Source organism: Psammomys obesus, unplaced genomic scaffold (assembly GCF_907164565.1).
Source record: "Psammomys obesus unplaced genomic scaffold, mPsaObe1.curated_primary_1811, whole genome shotgun sequence".
Lineage (NCBI taxonomy): Eukaryota > Metazoa > Chordata > Mammalia > Rodentia > Muridae > Psammomys > Psammomys obesus.
Genome location: NW_026585644.1, coordinates 44,032,228 through 44,055,483, shown reverse-complemented (window position 1 = coordinate 44,055,483; position 23,256 = coordinate 44,032,228). Strand labels below are relative to the sequence as shown.

General features: G+C 45.0%; 2 protein-coding genes across 5 annotated transcripts in view; both read left to right on the top strand.

Moving 5' to 3' along the window:
* The window catches only part of Map4k3 (mitogen-activated protein kinase kinase kinase kinase 3), a 149,644-nt gene extending 146,583 nt beyond the window's left edge, over positions 1 to 3,061 (top strand). For both annotated transcript variants that reach the window (XM_055618857.1, XM_055618848.1), the window contains 2 exons: positions 1,029 to 1,084; positions 1,649 to 3,061. In XM_055618857.1, coding sequence (XP_055474832.1) covers positions 1,029 to 1,084; positions 1,649 to 1,736 — 144 coding nt within the window. In that variant the 3' untranslated portion in view covers positions 1,737 to 3,061. The remainder of the gene's footprint in view (positions 1 to 1,028; positions 1,085 to 1,648) is intronic.
* Positions 3,062 to 6,140: 3,079 nt separating this feature from the next.
* Positions 6,141 to 23,256, top strand: part of Cdkl4 (cyclin dependent kinase like 4) — a 34,388-nt gene continuing 17,272 nt past the window's right edge. For 2 of the 3 annotated variants that reach the window (XR_008721473.1, XM_055618825.1), the window contains exons 1-4: positions 6,141 to 6,211; positions 14,872 to 15,082; positions 18,795 to 18,916; positions 22,998 to 23,070. Coding sequence is in view for 2 of the 3 variants with exons in the window: in XM_055618825.1 (XP_055474800.1) it covers positions 14,915 to 15,082; positions 18,795 to 18,916; positions 22,998 to 23,070 (363 nt within the window). In the remaining variant the exon portion in view is untranslated. Of the gene's footprint in view, positions 6,212 to 14,507; positions 14,657 to 14,871; positions 15,083 to 18,794; positions 18,917 to 22,997; positions 23,071 to 23,256 lie in introns of those variants that run through there. The other variant, XM_055618833.1, reaches the window with a different exon arrangement.

The following is a 23,256-nucleotide window of genomic DNA, read 5'->3' as shown; positions in this document are numbered from 1 at the left end:
CCTCGTATTTATGCTCTCAGAGCCCTAGACTGCGCCCCTCTCCGTGCCACACATGGAAGGCCGTTAACCAGCTGGCAGTTAGCAGGTGTGGACAAACTATAGCCCAACTAAAACCCCACACTTAGGATTAAAACAAAAGCATATTTATATAACATACAAAGAAACCAAACCTTCCATTACAGCTCTTCCTTGTAGTCTCCCTCTTTTTTGCTTGAGTGGTTACTAGTTTGTTGGTCACACTGAGGCTCCACTCCATCAGAAAGTGTTGCTGAGGAGAGCAGGGGAGACGTGGAAAGATGCTTGTCCATCTTGAGCACATCCCGGGCCCTAGACTTGCTTGTACTTAGAGGAACCCTGGAGGGACCCATCCTGTCCAGGCTACAGGAACCAGAACTGTGCCCAGCACAGTGCACACCTCACCTGGAATCCAGTAAGAGTTCAAACCAGTAAGAGTAGCTGGTGCCTGCTGTCAGGCACATAGCAGCCACATAGTGGCCACATAGCCAAGTGCAAAGCCAGCTTTGAGAGGCTGGATGCTGTCCCCAGCCTTACCACTCATCAGGGCAAATGACAGGACACTTTGATGAATAGAGTGAATTCCGTGCTGTCTTAAAACTTTCTCTGGAAGTCTGTAATCTAGCAAGTGAGTCTTCTTCACCAGCATTTTAGGATTAATTCTAAATTTGCCAGATTTTTTCTGAACTATCAAATTAATGTGATTCTGAGCTTATATAACACCTAATGACAATGATGCAGAGTCCTTTCCTCATACTGCAGATTGTGGGAGTGTGGGGGAAGTAGGGGTTTGCTATAATGTTGCCCAGGAACTATCCAAACAAGGTTCTGAATATTTGGAGTAAGGTCTGGTGCCACATGCATATAATCGTTGAACTCAAGGAACTGAGTCAAAAGGATCCAGGGTTCAGGACTAGCCTGGGCTACATAGCAAGATTCTGTCTCAAAAGAAGGGTAGAATTTTGTATCTTTAATTTGAGGAATTTAAAAAAATATTTTTTTTAACTAAACAGGTAACACAGGAGATTTCAGATAACACAAGAATTTTCAGACTCCTTGGATCTGACAGGTATGATGATGGGTTTGGGAACATCTGGTACTAAATAGGTTTTCCAAATCCAGTGTTTGCTTTTTAACTATTGAAAAATTAGTCCTCTAAGTAAGGGGAGCCCACAGGTCTACCAGGACTGCCTCAGCTGCAGGGTTGGAGGTGCCTTGGAGCAGAAGGAAGGTGGTGCTGTGTTAGCAAACAGCGCTCTGCAGTTCCCTGCCAGATAATACTTTGGAGTTTTATTCTAGATTGCTGTCAGATTCTTAAACTGCAGATTGTTTTAGAATTAATAGGACTAAGCCCCTCCCAAAAAAATTATCCGCATATTAATTGGTTTCTTCTCACCCCTTGCCCATCACCCCCAAATCCTAGAAGAACATTGATCCTAGAGCAGGCAGAGGTGGGCATCTCCAGGGTTGGAGCTCTGATCATAGTAACTGCAAATGGGTTCTGCCTATAACTCAAGGGAGCAGCATTTAGAGAGGTTTCTCACAGAGAGGCATTGGGTTTTTATTTTTTTCAACTGATAGTAGTTTTCATAAATAAATAACTGCCTTGTTGTGTGTTTCTTATGTCCTTTAGGGTTGTGGTTTTGGAAAGTAGGCCAACTGATAACCCAACAGCAAATAGTAATTTATACATCTTGGCGGGTCACGAAAACAGCTACTGAGACATGGAGTTCTTGACAGTGACCACGCCACCGCAGCGTTAGTGGATGCGTGGAGCTGTGCAGAAGCTGCAGGAACCTGGCTTCAGTTCCTTATAATTTATTGTGGCATGAGACAGATGGGACAGCTTTCTGTTTTAAGTGGTATGGATTTTTTTAGCACATTGAACCACACAAGTGCTTAATTCATTGTTATGTAATCTTGTACATATAAGCAGTATTTTTCTGTGAACTTCATATTGCTGAGGCATACACTAAGAACTGATGTAGATAATGTACTTTTATGAGATGTAAAAGTGTCTTATCTGTACAGATGTAAATGGTGATTAAAATGCGACTGGGGTTAATATTTTAAGAATCCTTTAGTATATTCTTGGGTGTGGTTATATTACAAAATGGGATGCTGGCAATGAAACGACATTTAACACTATTGTATTTTTATTATATGTAATTTAGTAATATGGATATAAATCTTGTAACTTTTAAAATGGTAACGAGCTATAATCATTTTATAATCTTGTTTTTAATTTTAATGCAAGTGCACTGGTGTTTCTCCTTGCACCGAGTGTTGATATGTGGTGTACTAAGTCACAAAGAAAGCTGTGACGCCGTGAATATGCATTTGGCTCTACAACATCTTTTTTTTACATGTATTTGGATTGTTTTCTATGTGAAACAAGCCAATTAACCACCCGTTGTAGTGACTGACCTTTTTCTATGTAAGCAGAGTCGTGTAAGATTGCTTGTCTGTGCTTTGGACATACCTTTGCAGAAACCTGCAATCACAGAATGGCGGCACCTTGAGAACACTGCGCTTGTCCTCTGGGGTGCGGCGTGCACAAAGGATGAACCAGCATTGTTAGAGTCCACGCTAGACATTTCACAAATCACACTGAAGAGCTAGAACATTCCACAGTGGCGTGATCAGATTTCTCATGGAGTCTTTATGTTTGTTGGCTTTACTTTATTATCACTTCCCTATTTTTTTATTTAGAGTATTAATACGTGGCCAAGATAATTTAGTTACTACCTCATACAAACATTATAATGGATACTACACATCACAGGAAGTTAGTTCGCTTAAAATCATTGTTGATTGGGTTTTTCCAGTGGAGTGTATCTGTCTGATCAGATAGATAGATATGAAGTTGTAGCAAAATGCACACCTCTGGCTCTGTTTGGTATATGTTCTTTATATTTTGATGTGAGTATGTATACACTAAGAACAAACTAAATTGTGATTTATGCTTCATTTATTTTAATTGATAATGGTTTTAAATATGTCCCTGATTGTACATACTGTAAAATAAACATGTTTTTTAACATGCTGTTGAGTAGTTGCTTGACATCTGGCTTAATAGCATTAATGGGAAATGCTTTCTTTTGCAGTCAAATCTTAAGTATATGGTTCTCAATAATCATCATTATTTGATCTATATTTTTAATGTAATAAAGATCTCACATTTGAGGAAAGGGGCATCTTTTGTAGAATCTTGAATTCTTGTCAAGAAAATCAAACACTTGTAGTGCTGGAGCAGGAGTTGGCAGATTATACCTTAGCCAACTTAGCTGTTTTAGTTAATAAGGTTTTATGAGCACACAGCCCCATCTCTGTACTGAGCTGTTGTTAAGACTGTATTCATCCATCAGTGTCACAGACTGGCCTGCAAAGCTCAGGTGTCTACTGTCAGCGCCTCACAGAAAGTAGGTTGTGGTGGCCTGACATAAGACAGCAAAGGAGTGTTGAAGGATGCCGTCCTGGAGGACAAGAGTAGAACTTGGTTGGGTGACCAAGAGATGCTGTTTCTACTGACCTTTCAACACCTGTTAGGGTGAGCTTGGATTGTTTATTTCAGAGCCATTTCTGTGGCTAGGAGTCAGAGCAATTGTGCTGGAGAGATGGCTCAGAGGTTAAGAGCACTGCTTGCTGTTCCAGAGGTCCTGAGTTCAATTCTCAGTAACCACATGGTGGCTCACAACCATCTATAGTGAGATCTGGGGCCCTCTTCTGGTGTGCAGAACACTGTATAAATAATATGTAAATAAATCTTTTTTTTAATTGAGCAGTTATGGATATTATTTTCTCTAATGTGTTATGAATAATCAACATTAATTACTAATGGCATTTTTTAAAATCAGCTTTTATGAGAGTAACATCACTAACTAGCTGATAAACAGACTTGTGGAAAAATTTTTAAGAAACTAGATTCTTCTCTTAGCATTGCAGAGCAGTTGATGCTTTTAAAGCTCGGCTGGTGTTTCTTCCCCTTCCGAGTACCTGTACGGTACATCTCAGAAGTGGTCACGTTAAACTGGGGAGTGCTTAGACAGATGGCCCCTCCCTGAAAATGTACATGGCTGGTCGCTTAGTAACCATTTGCACTCACAGACTGCTCAGGAGTAAGGCCCAAGAACCTTTGCCTTTGTGAAGCATACATTATTCTGACATGCACCACAGAAGAAGAACTGCTGGAATAGATTACATTTAGGCCAACGTTTACGAATGTGCTGCAAGGATTCAAGGAATCATTTATATCATAGTTTCAAGTGCAAATTCCAGAAGAGATCTGCTCACATCAGTGTTGGAAATTATCTTACTTTGTCTTCATTAACATTCAGCTGCTTTTCCTGTTAACTAATTTTGTCCTTACTGGTTTTGAAAACGGCAGTTGTTTGTGGGTGGGTTTGGTGTGTGAATCATGTTTTAGTAGAAACCACAAAATCAAAGATTTTATTTCATCATTACAGAAGGGAACGAATGGGTGGGGGAAAAATAGCCGTTTAACTTGAGGACTTCTAACATCTGCTGGTGATCTCCTATTGAGCAGCACTGGGAAAAAGACAGAAATCCATCAGTGAGTGTGTTCGGGTGAAATGAAAGTAAATATAAGCAAGGAATGTCGTCAAGCAAATCTCTAGTCCCAGCTGGGAAGGAGGATCACGAATTCAAGGCCAGGCTAGAGCTGTAGAGCAAGGTGCTCTCCTGTGTTTTCTATCTCCCTCTCCCTCCATACACACACACACATACAGAGAAAGAAAGAACAAAAGGTACCTTGAATATGCTTTGGGGAGAGAAACATATGCATCCTTGGTAAAGGAAAAGGAACTTTATTATTTTACATCCCAATCACAGTCGCCCCCCCCCCTCCCAAGCCCTTCACCTTGCTGCCATCCTAGTGTTCTTCCTCTCTCCTCAGAAAAGGCTCAGAGAAAGGGAGGCCTCTCATGGATGTCAGCCCACCTTGGCATGTCAAGTTGTAGCGAGACTAGGCAAGCACATCTACTGTGACAAAGCAAGGCAGCCCAGCAGGGGAAAGGGATCCCAAGCCAGGCAACAGAGTCAGAGACAGCTCCTGGTCCTGCTGTTAGGAGTCCCACATGAAGACCTAACTGTGCCACTGTTACATACGTGCACAGAGCCTTGGTGTCTCCCACATGTGCTCTCAGATTGGTGGCTCAGGGAAGGGAACTTTTGATGTGCAGGGTTGGGCTGGCAGGAGAGATGCTGTAGTTTAGACATGCAAAAACACTGCACTGACGGAAAATGCGGTGGAGCTTAGGGGAGGTGGAGGCGGAGACAGGAAACTGGAGCTCAGTGTCTTCCGCGGATATGCAGCAAGTTCCAGGCTAGCCTGGACATCATCAGTCATGGCAATCATTAACCCCAGCACTGGGGAGGCAAAAGCAGACAGATCCCTGAGTTTGGGGCCAGCTTTGGTACATAGCAAGTTGGAGGACAACCAGGACTGCATAGAGAGACCCTGCCTCTAAATAAACAAATAATAAATAAAAGGCAGGTGGCACACTAGGGAGATGGGCTCAGTGGATAAAGCACTTTCAATGCAAGAGCCCATGTGAAGCTGGGCTCCATAGCAGTCATCTGTGTAGGCCAAGAGACAGGAGAGTCTCCCAAAAGTCACAAGCCAGCTCCCCAAAGGGGAACAAAGACCCTGTCTCGAGATGAAAAGCAAGGAAAACAGGGATATACACACACACTTCCGGTAAAGACGGAAATAGGCCAACATGTTTGTTCATAAAGTGACTATTGGTCCACCTGATGTAGAACGTTTTCCCACAGAAGGGCAGAAATCATACAAAAAATGGGTAGGTGTGAGTTGAAATAAATGTAGTGGAATCGTGTTCTGGTTTTGAGAGAAGGCAATAAATGTGCTTCCTGGCTTAAATGCGTTTAGAATGGGATCCTTGAGGAAAGGGGGAGAGGAGGGAGAGGAGGAAAGGACAAGTCTGTTAAGAAGTGAGGTGTTAACGAGCCACGGCTGACGCCAAACAGCACGAGGAATGGGGGAAGAGCTAACGTGACAGCTGCGGGGCTGCCGGAGCAGGGACCGGCCGAGCGGCTGCGCGTCCCGGTTGCCCCGGCGACGCCTCGCTCGTGCTCTCGGGAGTTCTGGGGCGGCCGCGGGGCCGAGGCTCCCCGAGGCTCCCCGCCGCGTCACCTCCGCCCGGTGCTGTGTGGTGTAAGTGCGGGCGCCCCTGGCGTGGAGGGCGGGGAGCGGGGCGTGCGGGGCTCCGGAGGACAGGAGGGGGCGCGGGGTGCCAGGGAGGGACCGGGACCGGCCGAGCGGCTAGAGACGGCGGCGTGCGGCCTGGGCGCGGGGGAAGTCGCCGAGCGGAGGCGCAGAGGCTTGGAAATAAAGTGAGTTCCGGCCGAACTTGCAGGTCTTTCGTGTGCACGCCGAGAGCGTGGAGCCAAAGCAAAATGAGGCGTGGGGGGTGAGCAAATTGCAGGGTGCGCTGGTTTCCGAGGATTTTTAACAGGAGCGACGGCGCCACGCCCGTGTATGCACGCGGTGCTTTTACAGGAGTGTAGGGCAGGTCGGAATGGCCTGTAAGATCCGTGCTCCCCGTCGGGTTTATGGAACGTTCAAGGCACGTTTGGTTTCATCGGAGACGGTTGACTCTGAGTGGTGGGTGGCCTCCCTGGGTGAGCTTACCTGGCCTCGAAACTGGCCTTAACCTCAACGTTCCTAAAGCCAGGACCGGGCCTGGTGGCTTATTAACAATGTCTTAGAGCCTCTTGGATTAGAAAAGTCGTTTTTCCACCTTTTTTCCCCCCACTCATCACCACTTCTTCTCCGTCTTGACTTTCTCTGTGTATTTAGGTTTCCTCAAGCCCTGGGGACTTAGTCTGTGAAACAGTCGTGAAAACAAGTTGTTCTTTTCTCCTACGTTGCTGCATTGTGTAAATCCTTAACAGTAAGGAAATCCGTAGCAACGTCCTGAGGAATTTTATCACCTGTGCTTCTCCCTTCTACGTTTGTCGTTTGTCGTTTTGCCATCGCTGCTGGCCCCGAGCTGTTCCTGTCTTTGTAGACAGGGCTCCGTTACCTCAAGAGTCAAATAAGTATAAATGGTGAAGTTCGGACGAAGGCCGGCCGCTTGAAGCTGAGGGAGGCCGATGGCCAGGGTAAAATTTCCCACCACTAGCTCTCTGCGTTTAATCTTGCCCAAATGCTGTGCTAACAATGATCAACCTATGCTTGCGAGATTTGCTTTTTAAAAAGAGGAAAACAAGATTAGACCTGAGAGACGCCAGCTGTATGGTAGAGAACAGAGTCCCGTGTGTGTGTGTGTGTGTGTGTGTGTGTGTGTGTGTGTGTGTGTATGTGTGTGTGTGTGTTATCAGAATGTAAGGCCGGGGCCTGGGTAGCGCCGGGGCTGGGCGGGGTGTACACAAACCAGCCTGCCTGCAGGGATTAGGACGGTTGGGGTGAACTGTGAAAGGAGGACTGAAGTACTGACTGAGGGTCAGCCATTCCAGACTGAGATAGAAGTAAGAGAGGCTGAAGGTGTTTTCCACTCTGAGGAACAAACTAGGAAAGGTAAATCCAGGCCAGGTGGGAAGGATTGTAAGTATAGTTTGGTGTTTATTCTGCAGGCTTTACAGGCTATAATGTACTTTTAAAAAGAAAATTGTGCTGGGCATGGAGATGACTCAATGCTTAAGAGAGCTTGCTGTTCCTCCAGAGGACCTGAGTTTGGTTCCCAGCACCCACACTGGGAAACTCACAACCAACTGTAGCTATGTTCTAGGGGATGTGACTCCCTGTCGTGGCCTCTGTGAAGGCCACAAATAGAAAGAAATCTTTGTAAAGATTTATTGTTAGTGTGTGAGCACGCCACAGCGCGTGTGCAAAGGTCAGAGGACAGCTGTGTGGAGCTAGATTTTCCACCGAATAGGGGCTCCAGGGACTGAACCCAGGTCCCAGACCTGAGCAGCCAGTGCTTGTACAAAGCTATTGAGTCATCATCATCCTCCTCCTCCTGATTTTCTTTTCCTCCTCCCCTTTACATTAAAATAACTACAGTAGAGTTCACCAAAACCAAAGATTTAAAACCAAATCCACCTGTGGTGTTTAGATGTTTTCCAGTTGCGCAGGTCTTGCGCTTTGCAGATCCTCCCCTCTGCAGAAGGGATTGGGGTCACCCTGCACATCCTTTTCAGTCTCCGTGAACCTGGGGTGCCCACCTTTCTCTCTCCCAGTCAGCCGTAGGAGCCGCTCCGTTCTGACTGTGCCTGCTGAAAAATAACACAGAGGAGATGTTGTATCCGTCTTTTGTGTATTCTATGTTATGTAAGCAGAGTCATACAGTGTGTGGCTGGGTGCGTATCCGGTTACTTTAGCACAGCTTTACATTCTTAGATTTTGTTTTTTTATTCATTTTGTCTTGCTTTTCCTATTTGTATTTTGGGGGGCTCAGTGTTTTGAAACAGGGTCTTGCCATGTAATCCAGCCTACCCGCCTGCCGAGCTGCGGTGAGCTGGTCCTCCCTGGGCCCTGTGATGTCACTGTCTCATGGGCCCGTTTAGTACTCCTTTCATATGGCTAGCCAATTGTCCTGACGTCATTTGTTGGAGATCCTCCTGTCCTCCTTGAAGCACTTTGGCACCATCACCAAGAGACAATTAGCAAGTGCTGCGACTTGAAATTGCTGTGACTCTCCCAAACTCACGTTGAGATGTAATTGCCTTTGGCTGTGCTGGGAGATGGGACCTTCAAGAGGTAATTAGGCCACGCGGCCTCTAGGCTGGGAGGAGCGCAGTTAATCCATGCGTGAGTTCAGCACTTAACTCCCCACCTCCCACATGCATTTGACAGGGCAAGAAAAAGCTTCTTGATATTGGCCTTCCAGACGCCAGAATTCTAAGCCAGTACATGTCTGTTCATTATAAACTACCCAGGCTCAGGCATGGTGTTATAGCTTCGCAAGACATGCCAAGACAAACACAAATTTAGAAGGTTAATTCTTGACTCAGTTATTTTCCAGCAATATACGTGTCTTTATGTCAACATCTCACTCACTTGATTGATTATAACTTTATTAAAATAAATCATGGCTTTGGTCAACTTGGAGTCAGGAGACATTAATCTCCCAAGTTTGTATTTTACAATGTTAATTTGGCAGTCCAGGGTCCTGAGCATTGTCATATAAATTTCAAATTCATCTCAGCAACTTCTATTTAAAAAAAGAAGTCTATTGGCAGTCAAGCATTGTAGTTCATGTTTGTAATCACCAGTTAGACAGCTGAGGCAGGAGGATTGCCATGGCTTGAGGCCAGTCTAGGCTACAGGGTAAGACTTTGTCTCATAAACCAAAACTAAAACAAAACAAAAAGTCTTTCATAAGTGTTGGCATCTTGTTTTTAATCAATAAATTTAATATTTTTCTCTTTTTATATTGAATTTTCTTTTAATTTCTTTTTTAATGTTTCACAATTTGTAGTATCTAAGTCTTGAACATCACTTGTTAAACTTATTTCTAAGTATTTTTATATCACTGGGAGTAAAATTATTATTTTCTTCATTATATTTCGAGTTGTTGCCAATATAGAAATTCAACTGATGATAGCATACTGACCTTGCTTCCACGGCATTGCCCACTTGGTCATCAGTTCTAATAAATTTCCTGCCCATTTGTTAGCGTTTTCTACATACAATAGTGGCAGTTGTGCTTTTTATTTCCAATCTACACAGCTTCAGTTTCTTTAGTTGTGTCATTTTACTGGCAGTAACTTCTAATAAATCATTAAAAAGAAATGACAAAACTGGGTGTTGGGGTTATGTACACACCCTTAACCAGAGCACTAGAGTGTCAGAGGCAGGGGGATCTCTGTGGGTTTCAGGGATACATATGAGATTTTGTCTCGAGGAGGAGAAGTAGGAAGAAGAAGTAGAAGAAGAAAGAAAAAGAGAGGGAGAGAGACAAAGAAAGAGGAGATAAAACAGTGCCTATTCTGAGTCCTAGGAGTAAGTCTTTCATGTCTCATCACTAATCATAACATTGACCGTGTAGGATTTACACACACACCCTTGAAGCTCCTTTCTTTCTGTTAAGTTGTTGAGATAGTTTTCATGAATGACTATTGAGTTTATCAAATGCCTTTTCTATATCTACTGATATAAGCATGTGATTTTTTTACTTTTATTCTATTTGTATGACTGCTTTTTCTTTTAACACTATTGACTTACAGATATTAAACCAACCTCGCATTTCTAAGGTAAATTCCATGTGGCTATGTCATATGATCCTTTTCCTGTGTGTCTGTAGTTGGTTTGGTAGTTATTTTGTTGAGTGTTCTCGTGTGCATAGTGATTTTTTTTATCTAACTTTTTTTTTAACCAGGATGATATTGGCCCTGTGAAGTAAATTTCTTTCTCTTTAGGAATATTTAGGAAGAGTTATATTTGCATTGATTATTCTTTGAATATTGGTAGACTTCATCTATGAGCTTTTTTTTTTTTTTCATCCTGGGCTTTTCTCTGTAGGTAGATTTGTAATTGTTAATTTACTTTCTATGTAGTCAGATTTCTATTTCTTTCTGTGTGTGGGGTTTTTTGTTTTTTTGTTTTTTTTTTTTACTCTCACCACTGTTTTCATAGGAGCAGCCTTGGTGTGGGCAGTTTCCATGTTGTTTTCTGATGAGCTATCAGACAGCTGGCTCTTCTCTATTGTTTTCATGATGGTCTCTCTGGGTGGTTTACAGCAGTGTGCCCATGATGAAGGAATGAATCTCATGTTTATTCTACCTGTATCTTTTTCTTGTTATAATATATTGAACTTTTTGAAAGTGTAGGCCAATGTTCTTCATTATATTTAGAAAGATTTGACCATTATTTTGAAAAAAAAAAAAAAATCCTTTTTTGCCTCTGCCTCATGCTCCCCCCCCCCTTTTTTTTTCTCTTAGGAATCTTACTCTGTACATGCTGTCACTGCTATTTTTGTTCCGTGGGTTTCTGAACCTCCCTATGGAAGTCTGGGGCAGCGAGATGGCCCAACAGATAAAAGCGCTTTGCTGCATGAGCCTTGAGACCTGAGTTCAGTTCCCGGAACCCATGATGAAAACAGAGAACTGACTCCCCAAAGTTGTCCTCTAACCTTCACAGGCATGCTGTGGCATGAACACACACACTCACACACACACTCACACACAATTAACTAATTAAATGTACAAGGAAGACTAAAGACTAAACTTTGGGGGGGAAGCTAGACGTCTTAGCTGATGTTAGTCATGAGGGAAAGGTTTGTGTGAGTCCACAGCTCTCCTGTGCCTGAAAAATTCCATCTATGGCCACGTCTTCCTGGGCTCTTCATTTTTCAGCCTCTGGTGGGCGCCTCTCCCATCTCCCTTATCTTCTGCCCCAAAGAGTGATAACAACATCCACCCATATCAGCGTGCAGGTGTTTGCTTGTGAGTGTCTTCGACCCTGTATCCCCTTCACTCTTCCAGACCTCACCCCACGCTCATCTTTGCTTTATGCAAACTCTCACAAGGGGGATCAAGAGATGTCAGGGGAGTCCAGAGTTGGACTTTGCTTTCTGAGTTGTTTGTAGAGTCCATGTGTGTTGTTGAAGCCAACGGGTTCATGTACAGGTTGACTGACATAGCTCCGTGCACTATTTACAAAGTGATCCCATGGCGCTGGGTCCTGAGCCTCGGCTGTCTTTAAGTTCTCTTCCATGTCTTTCTTGGAAAGTCATTTCGGTGCAATGTGGAGAACGCTTGTGAGCTCTGCTAAGCAGAGGGTCAGCGGGCAGAACGGGCCTTGCCCTAGAACACACACGTGTCAGGATGGCCCTGCCCACCCATGCAGAGATGCTCGTGGTTCATTTGGAGAGCTGGACCTCAGGTGAGGGAGTGGGAACTGTGCTTCTAGAAACAGGTAAGAGTTAAGAAAACAGGGATCCGAGCCACAAAGCCCTTTGTGGAACTCCTGCTTCTTGTAGCAATCTCCTGCCACCCGAAATGCATCCCAGATTCCCAGATCGTACTGAGAAATTCTAAGAAGCACTATTTTTTTTTTTTGAGGCCGGACTCACTACATAGTCCTGACTGGCCTGGACTTGCTGTGTAGATCACAGTGACCTGAAACTCACAGAGATGAGTGTGCCTCTGCCTCCCAAGTGTTGGAAGCCACCACACCTGGGTGGAGGTTTTTTTTTTTTGTTTTGTTTTTTGTTTTTGTTTTGCAATCAGTGGTTTGGTTGATGTGAGAGAGATCTGATGAGTTGGAGAAATCTGTCACTACTGAACAAACCTGCTGGACAGAAGTAGGCGACGCAGATAATTCTCTCACCATGTGAAATAACTTAACGCAGAGGCAACTGAAAAATAGTGCATAGACTAAAGCTGCCCAACTAAAAGCTCAGGTGCCGTGGTGCACACCAGTAATCCCAGCATTCAAGAGGGAAAGACCGAATTCCAAATTCAGCATCCCCCTCGGCTACATAGGGAGTGTGAGGCCAGCCTAAGATCCTAGATACAGAAAGACACAAAAAAGAAGAGAGTTTCGTTATTAAACTTTGTCCTGTTCACAGGATTCCCCAGGAGCTGTAGTGCTTATAAACTAGATGAAGTAATGAATCTATGAAGTTCCACACCAGTAACCTTCTAAAGCTAATTTGTACTTTCAGCTCTTTCCAGGCAAATGTAAGTTAATGATACCTCTGTGAAAACTACAGTGTACTCAATAAGGTTCCCAGGACTTAATCTGTCACAGATTTTTCTCTGTTGTTGTTGGCTTTTTTGGGGGGTGGGGTTGATTATTTCCCCCTTTAATAGGGATTCCAATCCGTTACTAAAAGGATAATGAAATTGAAAAAACACTATATTTAGGAATCATTTACCCAGCTAAACAGTATTCCCCATAACATGATTTTGTTCGGTCCTTTTTGAGACAGTGTCTCACTGTGTAGCCTGTCCTGGCTTTCAATTTCTGATCTTCCCACTCAGCATCCTAAGGGCTACTGGTGTGTGACCTTGAACTTTCTGACCTTGCTGCCTCTGCTTTTCCCCAGCGGTGGGATCACAGGTGTGCACCGTGCACTCAAACCCAGAGCTTCCAGCCTGCCACCCAAGCACTGTAGCGACTGAGGCAAACATTCGACCCCTAGTGTATCTTTATATCAAGTAAGGGTAGATAATTTCTCTCTCCGTTGAGCTACCCATGAACAAAAGACTGAATATTAATAACCATCTCAAGTGTACACTTATTTGGAACATGAGGAATTTTATAAATGGTTAGCTCTTCCACTTAATATCATTACTACCAGGACCCAAATAAAACAGTTCTTCAAATTGTGCATTTTTATGAATTAACCTGGAGGCAGGGGAGGGTGGCGATTTCAATTGCACCCTAAAGACTGACTCTAATTCTGTACCAGCTTCACTGTGCTCCAGTTCTCTCATCTAGACAACTGGATGAAGTAACACTTGCTTGTTTATATAGACTATATGTAACAAAGCAAAGCTACTTCAGCGTTAGCTCCTATCATTATTATTAGATTATACACACAAGATTATGTTGGATAAAGGGGTAAGATTTTTGAGGCTAATTACAAATTTTATGATGTTAATTCCTACCTACCATGATTTATTTAATCATTTTGGCCTTATCTCTTATTGTTTAATCTAGTCACAATTATAGGCATAAACAATGTGAAAGATAATAAAAATGAGATCCAGTATTTTCCTAAAAGTCCCTGTGGATATAGGACTATTGCAAAAGGATTAGAAAATATGACCTCCTTTCTGATGTAGTATTATAATTGTTTTCCTTTACAGGGGGTCCAAAAGTTGGTCACCCCAATACAAATAAAAGCTAAGAACAAGAAATGGTGCCTGGCTGGTCATGGTGTCACAACACCTTTAGTCCCAGCACTTTGGAAGCAGAGACAGCCTGGTCTCTGTGAGTGTGAGACCAATCTGGTCCGCTAAGCAAGTTCCAGGACAACCAGGGCTACGCAGCAAAGCTCTGTCTCAGAGAGAGAGAGAGAGAGAGAGAGAGAGAGAGAGAGAGAGAAGGGAAGAAAGGAAGGAAAGAAAGAAAAAGATAAAATTAAAGAAAAAAGATATGGTGCCTTGACCAGCAGGGTGGATCACGTTATAACGGCATTTGATTTGCCAGGCAGGTTTTGTAACCTGAGCACATCCTCAGACCTGCGTGGCAGGAGAGGACTGGCACTGACAGGTTGTCTTCTGAGCACCACATTCTTGCTGTCACACCCTTGCTGTCACGCTCACATGCATGCCACATGTACACTTCCTATACGCATCTCCTATTCATGTCATACACAGACATCCACGTTCACATTTGTATCACACACACACTATCATAATAGTAGTAATAATAAACGTCGCCCCAACGTTTTGAGGAAATGGTGTCCCAAGAAAAGCTCTGTTGTTTAGATCGTGGTTTTCTTCCTTCTGTCCACCAGGTGGGGGTGTAGAGTTTTGTACTCTGTTCCGTTGCACAATTCTTCCCCCTTGCTGTGGGGTTTCCGTGAGTGAGTTAAGGAAAGGCACACACCAGATTCAAGAATATGAAAGTCCTTCCCTCCGCGGCATTTCACAGCCTTGTGTTTTAACCGTTTGCTCCAGGAAAATAACAACAATGTATCGGGTAAAGGCTCTTCCTCCAGGTTGTGCTCTTTGAGCTGCAGTTCAAGCACAGAGCCACCAATAGAAATGACCCCTGTACCGCACTCACTCACGCTGCACTCAGAAGCTTAGATTAAAGGGTGGGAATGCGCCTGTGGCCACCCAGAGGCTGTCACACAAACTGTGAGAACGGTGTCCTGGGCGGCGTGAGTCACGAGAGCCGTTCTCTTCTTCCAGGTGCGGCTCTGCGCTCCAGCTGCCTTCAGTGGCTTTAACAAAAATGGAAAAGTATGAAAAACTAGCTAAGATTGGAGAAGGCTCCTACGGGGTCGTATTCAAGTGCAGGAACAGATCTTCTGGACAAGTAGTAGCTATCAAAAAATTCGTGGAATCCGAAGATGACCCGGTGGTTAAGAAAATTGCCCTGCGAGAAATACGCATGCTGAAGGTAGGTCTGCAGGCCCGCCTCCGAGGGCGGGCCTACCAACCTAATACGACCAGCGGAGAGCTGGGCTCCTCTTCCCTGGACTTAGATTCGTGGGGATCAGCAACTTTGGGAAAACAGTGTGGGACTTTGGCCTCCTTGTTTTTTTTCTCTTCTGAATGTGTGAGCATGGCAGTAAGTGGTTAAAGCATCCAAGTACTTGGCGTGCAGCACGCGACACCCTGATTGAGAAACATCCCTGCTGTCCCCGTGTCCTGACCTCACTGTTTACCAACCGTCCTCCTGCCTGGCATCTTCTGGACATTGCCCCCACACCCTTCCCCAGCCAACCAGCAGAACTGCAAGGGCACTTCCCGGCAGAGAGGCCCCCAGTTCCCCTGCAGGCATCCTCGGGTGTGTTCAACCGGTTTTCCCTTTTTCTTTCTGTCTTTCTTTCTTTTGTTGCCATTGCTTTTACCCTGATGGCACTTGGGTGTAGAGGTTTTGTATGTTCCCAATGGAAATGTTTTCCTAGAGGTGTAAAGCCTGGAATACGCTTCTCCAATGAGAGCCTCCGGGGGACCCCCTAGGGATCTGCTGAAGTGCAGAGCTGGGGGAAGGGGGATTCGGGATGGGTCCGGAAGCGCCTCTTTTCTAATGAGCTCCCAGGGGGAGGCACTGCTAGCAGGTGAACGTCCATTCATTATCCGACCCTGTGGTTTCTTTCAACTGCGCACAGCCAACCTTCATTTCCCGTGTATCTGTTGTCCTTTTTAACGGAATTCCAGCTTGTAAAGGTAAAGAAATAATTACATTATTTTTCCTTTTCAAATATATAAAAAGTTTTCCCCAATATATTGCCCTTTCCTTTAAAAACAGAATTTAATAAAAAAAAAAAAAAAGTTTGCTCTTACCGCTCTGCCAGCAGAGGGCGCGAGGGAACCAGCCTCCTCGGGCACGGAGGGTCTCAGACAAAAAACAACAACAAAAACCACTTCTCTTACCCTCGCCCTCCCTGATAAACCTAATGCTTAGGGGGTTTTTGCCTGCTTGTCTAACTTCTGAGCTAAAACAGCCTCAATCTAAGGATGACCCTAAGGTGCAAAGCAGCCACACTGCGTTCCCTCGATGAGGGGTCTGGCGATGGCTCAGAACACGCTGTCCAGGCCTTTCCTGTTGCCCCACTGCTGGCCCAGCACTCATCGTCTTTATTTTCCTCACACTCTCCTCCTGCTTACCCTCCTCACACTGTTTCACCGGAGGCAACCACAGTGCAGGCTGTGCCAGCACCACTCACAGCCAGTGGCGGGCCTGCCCACAGACGCTTTTGGCCAGCTGACGCCTGGGCACGTCTGTGTCACCGAGCTGCAGTGTCTGTGAACCCCTTGTCCACCCGGCAGGCAGGAGAAGTGTCCAGCTTGCAGCCGGGGTTATGCTAGAGCACAGAGCACCTGACTCTTGTGAAACCACCCCTGCCTGCCTTTGACCTTCGTTCGGCTCTTTCAGCCAGTGGTGTATAGGGAGTGCAGATTGATTTGGGGCTCAGGACGCATTCCCCATGTAGAACAGGTTCTTGTTTCCCCAACACCGAGCAGCACAGAGCAGGGGATTTTGTGGTTTTACACATGCATGTGTTTGTGCGTGTTGGAAAATTGGTTTGTCTACTAGGTATACAACAAGGAAAAGGAGTTACCAATAGGTTAGGTCCTATGTCCTGGTTTTCCCAGGGGCATCCTGGCTGGTAGTTTTTGCCCTAGTTTCCTGTGTAGCTAATATCCTGCCACTCTGGGCGGTGCCCCAGTACGGTCTCCCTCCGTGTAAGCAGACTAGCCATGTATGGTAGTTTGCCTATAGTTGTTCTGGTTTTACCTGTTATATTGACGTCTAATACTAAGGTTTTTATAGTCACTCTAGGAGTAGATTCTCTAACTTCATCGGCGTTATAACTTTGGCTTAAAATATTGAACAAGGGGCTGGAGTGAGAGCTCAGCAGCTAAGAGCATTTACTGATCCTGCAGAGGACCTGGGTTTAGTTCCACAACCATCTGTAACTCATTCCCGGTGTTCTGATACCTTCTGACCTATGTAGGCATACAAGTAGTACATGTACATACATACATACATACCGGCAAAACACTCATTCACATAAAAACTTTGTTTGTTTTCGAGACAGGGTTTCTCCGTGTAGCCTCAGCTGTCCTGGATTCTCTCTGTAGACCAAGCTGACCTCGAACTTAGAGAGATCCACCTGCCTCTGCCTCCCAGAGTGCTGGGATTACAGACATGTACCACCCCGCCCAGCTCACATTGAAACATTTTTTAAAATACATCTATAGAATATTATAGTGCACAGAAAAAGAAGAAAACCTATCAAAGACTACTTTCTGACAATAGAATGCAACACATAGAACATCTGTGCATCAGTGCAAGCAGCAGACTCCAGGAGAGCAGAATGCAATGAAAAGAATACCTAGATACACAAGTCTGGGGGGCTCCTCAGAAGTGTAACAAAAGCTTAGGAGCAGGATCCAGTATTGCTGAGAGCCAACACTAGACCCCAGAGTGCATTTAAATCCAGCCGACAGTGTAGTAAGTCTATGGCGAAGGGAACTGGGGAGATGGGCTCAGATTAAAAGCACACTGTTCTTGCAGACAGCCCGCTCCCAGCTGGCTCACAACTGCCTGCAACTCCAGCTCCAGGGGATCTGGTGCCCTCTTCTGGACTCTGCAGGCACCGACAGTCACACGTGTGTGCATGTGCACACACAACACACTCAATTAAAAATAAAAGAAAACTCTTTTTTTGTCCATGATAATGGATAAGGTACATAGATGCTGATCACGTTATAGTCTTTGCATAATAATTCCTCAGTTCTTCACTTGTATTATGAACTGTAGGTTCCTAGTTTTTCATACCCTGCACGGTGGTTTCACTTTAGTGCCATCACAGAGGGAATTTAACAGTGTAGCTACTATCATTACTGATTTGCTACAAATCTTCTATTTAGTCCTCCGAGAAGTTTCTGTGGCTCTAAGAGCCATTAATTTATCTTAAGAAACAGTGTAACAAATTCTGTACAAGAAGCTAGAGAAATTGCCCAGCCAGTAAAGTGTGTATTGTACAAGCGTGGAGACACTGGTTCAGATCCCTAACGCGGTATAAAAACTGGCTCAATGGCATGTGTCTGTGAGCCCAGTTTTGGGAAGGCAGAGGCAGGAGGATACCTAAGGCTTGCTGGTCAGCTAGTCTAGCTGAGACCGTAAGTGCCACATCCCAGCGAGGTAGCCTGTCTCAAAAATTAAAGGGAGGGAGGAGAGACAAGAAGGCTCAGCAGGTAAAGACGCCTGCAGCCAAGTCTGACAACACGAGTTCAAGGGACTTAAGTCACAGAAGGAGAGAATCAGTCCCCCACAGGTGGTCATCTGACCTCCACACATGTGACATTGCACACTCATGAATGGATATATAGAGATAGATAGGTAGATAGATAGATAGATATGTATATGTTAATAAAACACTAAGAGGCAATCAAGGAGAATACCTGATGTCAACCTCGAACCTCCACATGCACGCACACTCTGTGTGCACCCAACACATACCTCACACGCCAACACACACAAGAAAAGAAAAGAAGACGTCTGCCCGGGAGCTGGAATAATCAAGCATCACAGCAGATCTGGGGGCAGCTGGCAGTGGGGACACAGCGCTAACCTGCGCGCTTCGATTCTTTTGCAGCAGTTGAAACACCCAAACCTTGTGAGCCTGGTGGAGGTGTTCAGAAGGAAGAGAAAGATGCACTTGGTTTTCGAGTACTGTGACCACACACTGCTGAAGGAGCTGGAGATGAACCCGACCGGGTAAGTGACCCAGAACCTGGAGTTGTGTGGCCAGTTCTCTTTGGTCCCATGTGCAGCCCCAGTGTCCCCTGCCCCTGCCCCAAACACCCTCCAGCTTCAGGTAGGATGTGCTCAAAGGGTGATGGCTACCAGCCTAGATAAAGTGTAACCAGGAGCACATAGGCAATGAGCACACATCCTGGTGAGGCATGAAGGGAAAGACTGTGATTCAGGATGAGGAAACCTAATCCCAGAACTCCCCAGAGTGTAAAAGGATGAAAGCGCTTACCTGGGCTGGGGAGCGCCCGGCGCTGAGATGCCTGCTGCTCTTGCAGAGGACCCAGGTTTGGCTCCACGTGGCGGCTCCCAAGCATCTGTAACTCCAGCTCCAGGGCATCCAATACCCTTCTCTCTGCCCGCACATATTGCATATAGGTACATGTAGGTAAACGCTCAAACACAAAGAAAAAGAAATCCTTAAAAAAGGACAAAAGACAACTACAAATCTGACTGAAATGATTAAAGACATATTTAAACAAGCATGTGTCTTAGATGGAAATACTGTAAAAGTATAAACATATTGTCTCATCAATTCTTTTTGTAGCACAAAATTTTAATTAGAATGCCAATAGGATTTTTTTTTTAACTTGAAAACGTTAAAACTGTTTTTTACACAAAATCCCAAACGCTCGATTTTACCAATAAAGACTCTGGAGCCAGGTGCTGGGGTGAAAGCCTGCTAGCTCAGAGAGGCAGAGAAAGCACCCAGCTGACCTTCCTACTCAGCTGACGCCCCAGAAGAGAAAAGGCCCTTCTCCACGCTGTCTTAAAAACCCTTCAACATAAATGTCCCTCCTTTCACTTCCTGTGCGTCTCTCTAATATATCCTCCGGACTTCCTCTCGCCCTCTATGGTTTCTTTTCCTATGTTCACTTCCTGTTAACTGGTTGCTTGCTCCACCTCTTTTCCTTGGCTGACTTTATTTAATTCTGTGTACAGAAATCTCTTGGATTAAAGGTGTGTGCTAGGGCTGAGCTACACTGTAACCACCTGTTTACAATAGAAAGCTCTTGGATTAAAGGTGTGTGCTACTGCTGAGCCACCCCACAACCAGAAACAGGTTTTTCCAGTATACAATCACAGGTTCTAAAAAAGTTTTTTAAATGTTTTAAAGAAGGAAAGGGGAACAGTGTCAACAATGCTTAAATCAGAAATTTTGGAGATTGCACTTTACAAAACAAATAAATAAATAAATCCTTGAATAAAACTGAAAAAGAATTTCAATAAAGTGTTACCACAACTAATAACTTTTCAAATTGGGTAAGATGGGTGTTGTAGTATATTAGCAAGGCTGAGATGGGAGGATTACAAGTTTAAGATTAACCTGAGTAACTCGTCAAGACCATGCATCAAATGTTTTCAAAAGGATTAGGGATCTAGCTCAGTGTACAGAGCTTGCCTGGCATGTACAAGGCACAGGGGTTCAATTCGAAGCCCACCCCAAACAAAACAGGTCCGCAGTCCCCCTCCCCCTAGAGAGAATGTAGCTAGGTAGATCATTTGACAATGTATGTGAATAATTTGATGCTGTTTTCATACTTGGACCACAAAGTTCCATTTAGAACAGTATATGCCATGGAAATATTCAGATAAGGGCAAAAATGCACATGTAAATATTCAAACAGCATTATTTAGAAAATTGTTTCTTGTTGGGACTGACCTGATTTTCCAGTAGTAAAGAACTGGTGAGTCAAGAAGAAGCCCATCCCTACATTTGGATGTGTTTATCTTCCCTTGACCCCACATAAAGTTAGGCGTGGCTGCACACACCTGTAATCTCAATGCTGGGGAAGTTTCAGAGAGATCCCTGGACCTGGCCAGCCACTCTAGCCAAATCAGTGAGCTCCGGCTTCAGCGGGAGACCCTGTCTCAAACATGATAGGGCTGGAGAGATGACTCTGCTCTTTAGAACATGGACAGCTCTTCCAAGGGATCTGAGTGTGAGTCCCAGCACACATGTCAGCAGGCCTGTAACAGCCTGTAACTCCAGTTCCAGGGGTTCGGACACCTCTACACATCTTGGGCACCCACACTTGAGTGCACTCACACACCCAAATGCACACATAAAAATTAAACAGTAAATTATGTTAATAAAATTTAAACCTAAGAGATTAAAAATAAATCATCAAAATAATAATTAGAGCCCCAACCTCTGGCCTTCAACACATGCACACATATGTACACACGTGAGCACACAGACAAAATACCTATACATGCATCTCTCTTACATGCACACTCACAAATGAATGGTCAGTGTCATCTTCAGGTGACCAGGGCTGCAGTTTCTGAGCCGAATAGCTCCAGTCAGCTGCACACAATGCCCATTCAGTCTTGAACCGAGATAGCTGGTCTTTGCTTTAGGCTTTTCACCATTTCTTTAGTATTTATCTTTGCACTCAACCAAAGTATAATATTTAAACACCAAGTATTGATTGGTTTGTACTGAGGGTTTTATTTCACTGTGTGATGTTTTGAAAACTGCTGCCTGTGGCAGAATGGCGTTGGAGTGCCCTCCCCGCCTGGACCTGGCACTGTCCATCTGCATCCGCCATGGTCCCATCTCCTCTGCAAGGTCAGTGGGATTCATCGCTGGTGTGTGTTCTTCCAGCAGTGGGCTCTGCCTCCTCGGAATCTGAGCTAGCTGGACAGAGCCATGATGTCCCAGTAAGAAGTCTTTGCATATCCTCTTTGATGACCAATGCCCCTGTAGAATTAGCTCCTCGTGGTCTCTCATTAACAACGTTAGCAGTCAGGGTTTTGAACATTTCTGAGCCTTCATACCTGCTCTGTTTCCCAGTTCCCCGCAGCTGGAGTCTCTGGGTGCCTACCAGTACCCCGTGTCTGTTAATACAGTCACTAGTACCTGTGCCTGCCCCTCCCTGGGGGCTAAAACCATCCCTCCCCTCCACCACTTTAACCGTCGTCTGCATTGCTAGATCAGATTGCTAGATCAGCTTCCTAATTCATTTTCCCATACTCTATTTTCTGGAAACCCCTTCTCTGCAAGTATCACTTCTTGCTTGATTCCTTTCAATAGCTTTGAATTTAGAGCAAGGTTCAGGTTCTGTGGGCTCTACAGCTTCTTGATTCCCCCTCTTATTCCCCCACACTTCCGATTCTTTCTTACCCAGAGCATCTTCTGTTATGATTAATACTAGCCTCTAGAGGGCTTCTTTACCCCAGCTAGTTCCCAAACTAGACAGAGACCTCTTGGATTTATACAGGGCCCCATACCTGGGCAGCCATCAGCCCTCTGAGCTACTTTGCGCTTTCCCAGCTGCACACCCCAGGTTACTTGCCATGATTGTTCTTTCCTGGGCTGCATCTGTTCTACCAGGCCAGCCCTCATGGCCACGTGCTCATGGTCCATACTGCCCCATGGTGACTTCCTTCCCTCCTGCTGCTTCTCCTCCTCCTCTCAGCTCTCCTGGGTCCCTATCTGACACCAAGCCTGGGAACCTAAGCTCTACCTACTTCACTTCTGCCCAACTGTAGGCTAGCAGGTAGTTTATTTAACCTGTCAGAGAATATTGGCAAGTATACACATTACTTTCTGTACGGGAGAATGCACTCATCTAGGTGGCAAATTAGGCGCCAGCAATTAGCATTTAGTATACAGCAGACCAAACCCCAACAATCTAAACCTTTGGGACCTCTAGTCGTGTGTCTGGGTCGTGGTCACATTCACTGGCTTCATCTGACCTCAGACCGTCATCTCCTCACCACAAGTGCAGGTTAAGCCCAAGTGTTTGGGTGGTAGCTCTCCCAGTAACTTTAGGGGTGTTATTCCATTTTGACACTGGAGAAATTGAAGCTTCCCTAACTCTCTAGGGTTATAAAAATAGGAAGTAGCATGGTAGGATTTGAACTTGAGTAGTCCATCTCTAGGATGGCTATGGTCACCTTTCCACTGCATAAAAAAGAAAAGCGGGAGCTGAGCAGTAGCAGCGCACACCTGCGATCCCAGCACTCAGGGAGGCAGAGGCTTCCGGGACCCCTCTCTCCAGGAGCGTTCACTTCTGTTTTCGTTCTTTCCCTCCAGAGTTCCTGATGGAGTTGTCAAAAGCGTGCTGTGGCAAACCCTCCAGGCGCTGAACTTCTGCCACAAACACAACGTAAGTAGCATGCTCTCTGTAATGACTCTTGATGGCGAGGGAGAACCACCGATTAAGAGCAAAGCGAGTGACACGTGAGGAAAGGGGACAGGTGTGTGTGTGTGTGTTAGGGTGTGTGTGTGTGTGAGTGTGTGTGTGTGAGTGTGTGTGTTAGGGTGTGTGAGTGTGTGTGTGTTAGGGTGTGTG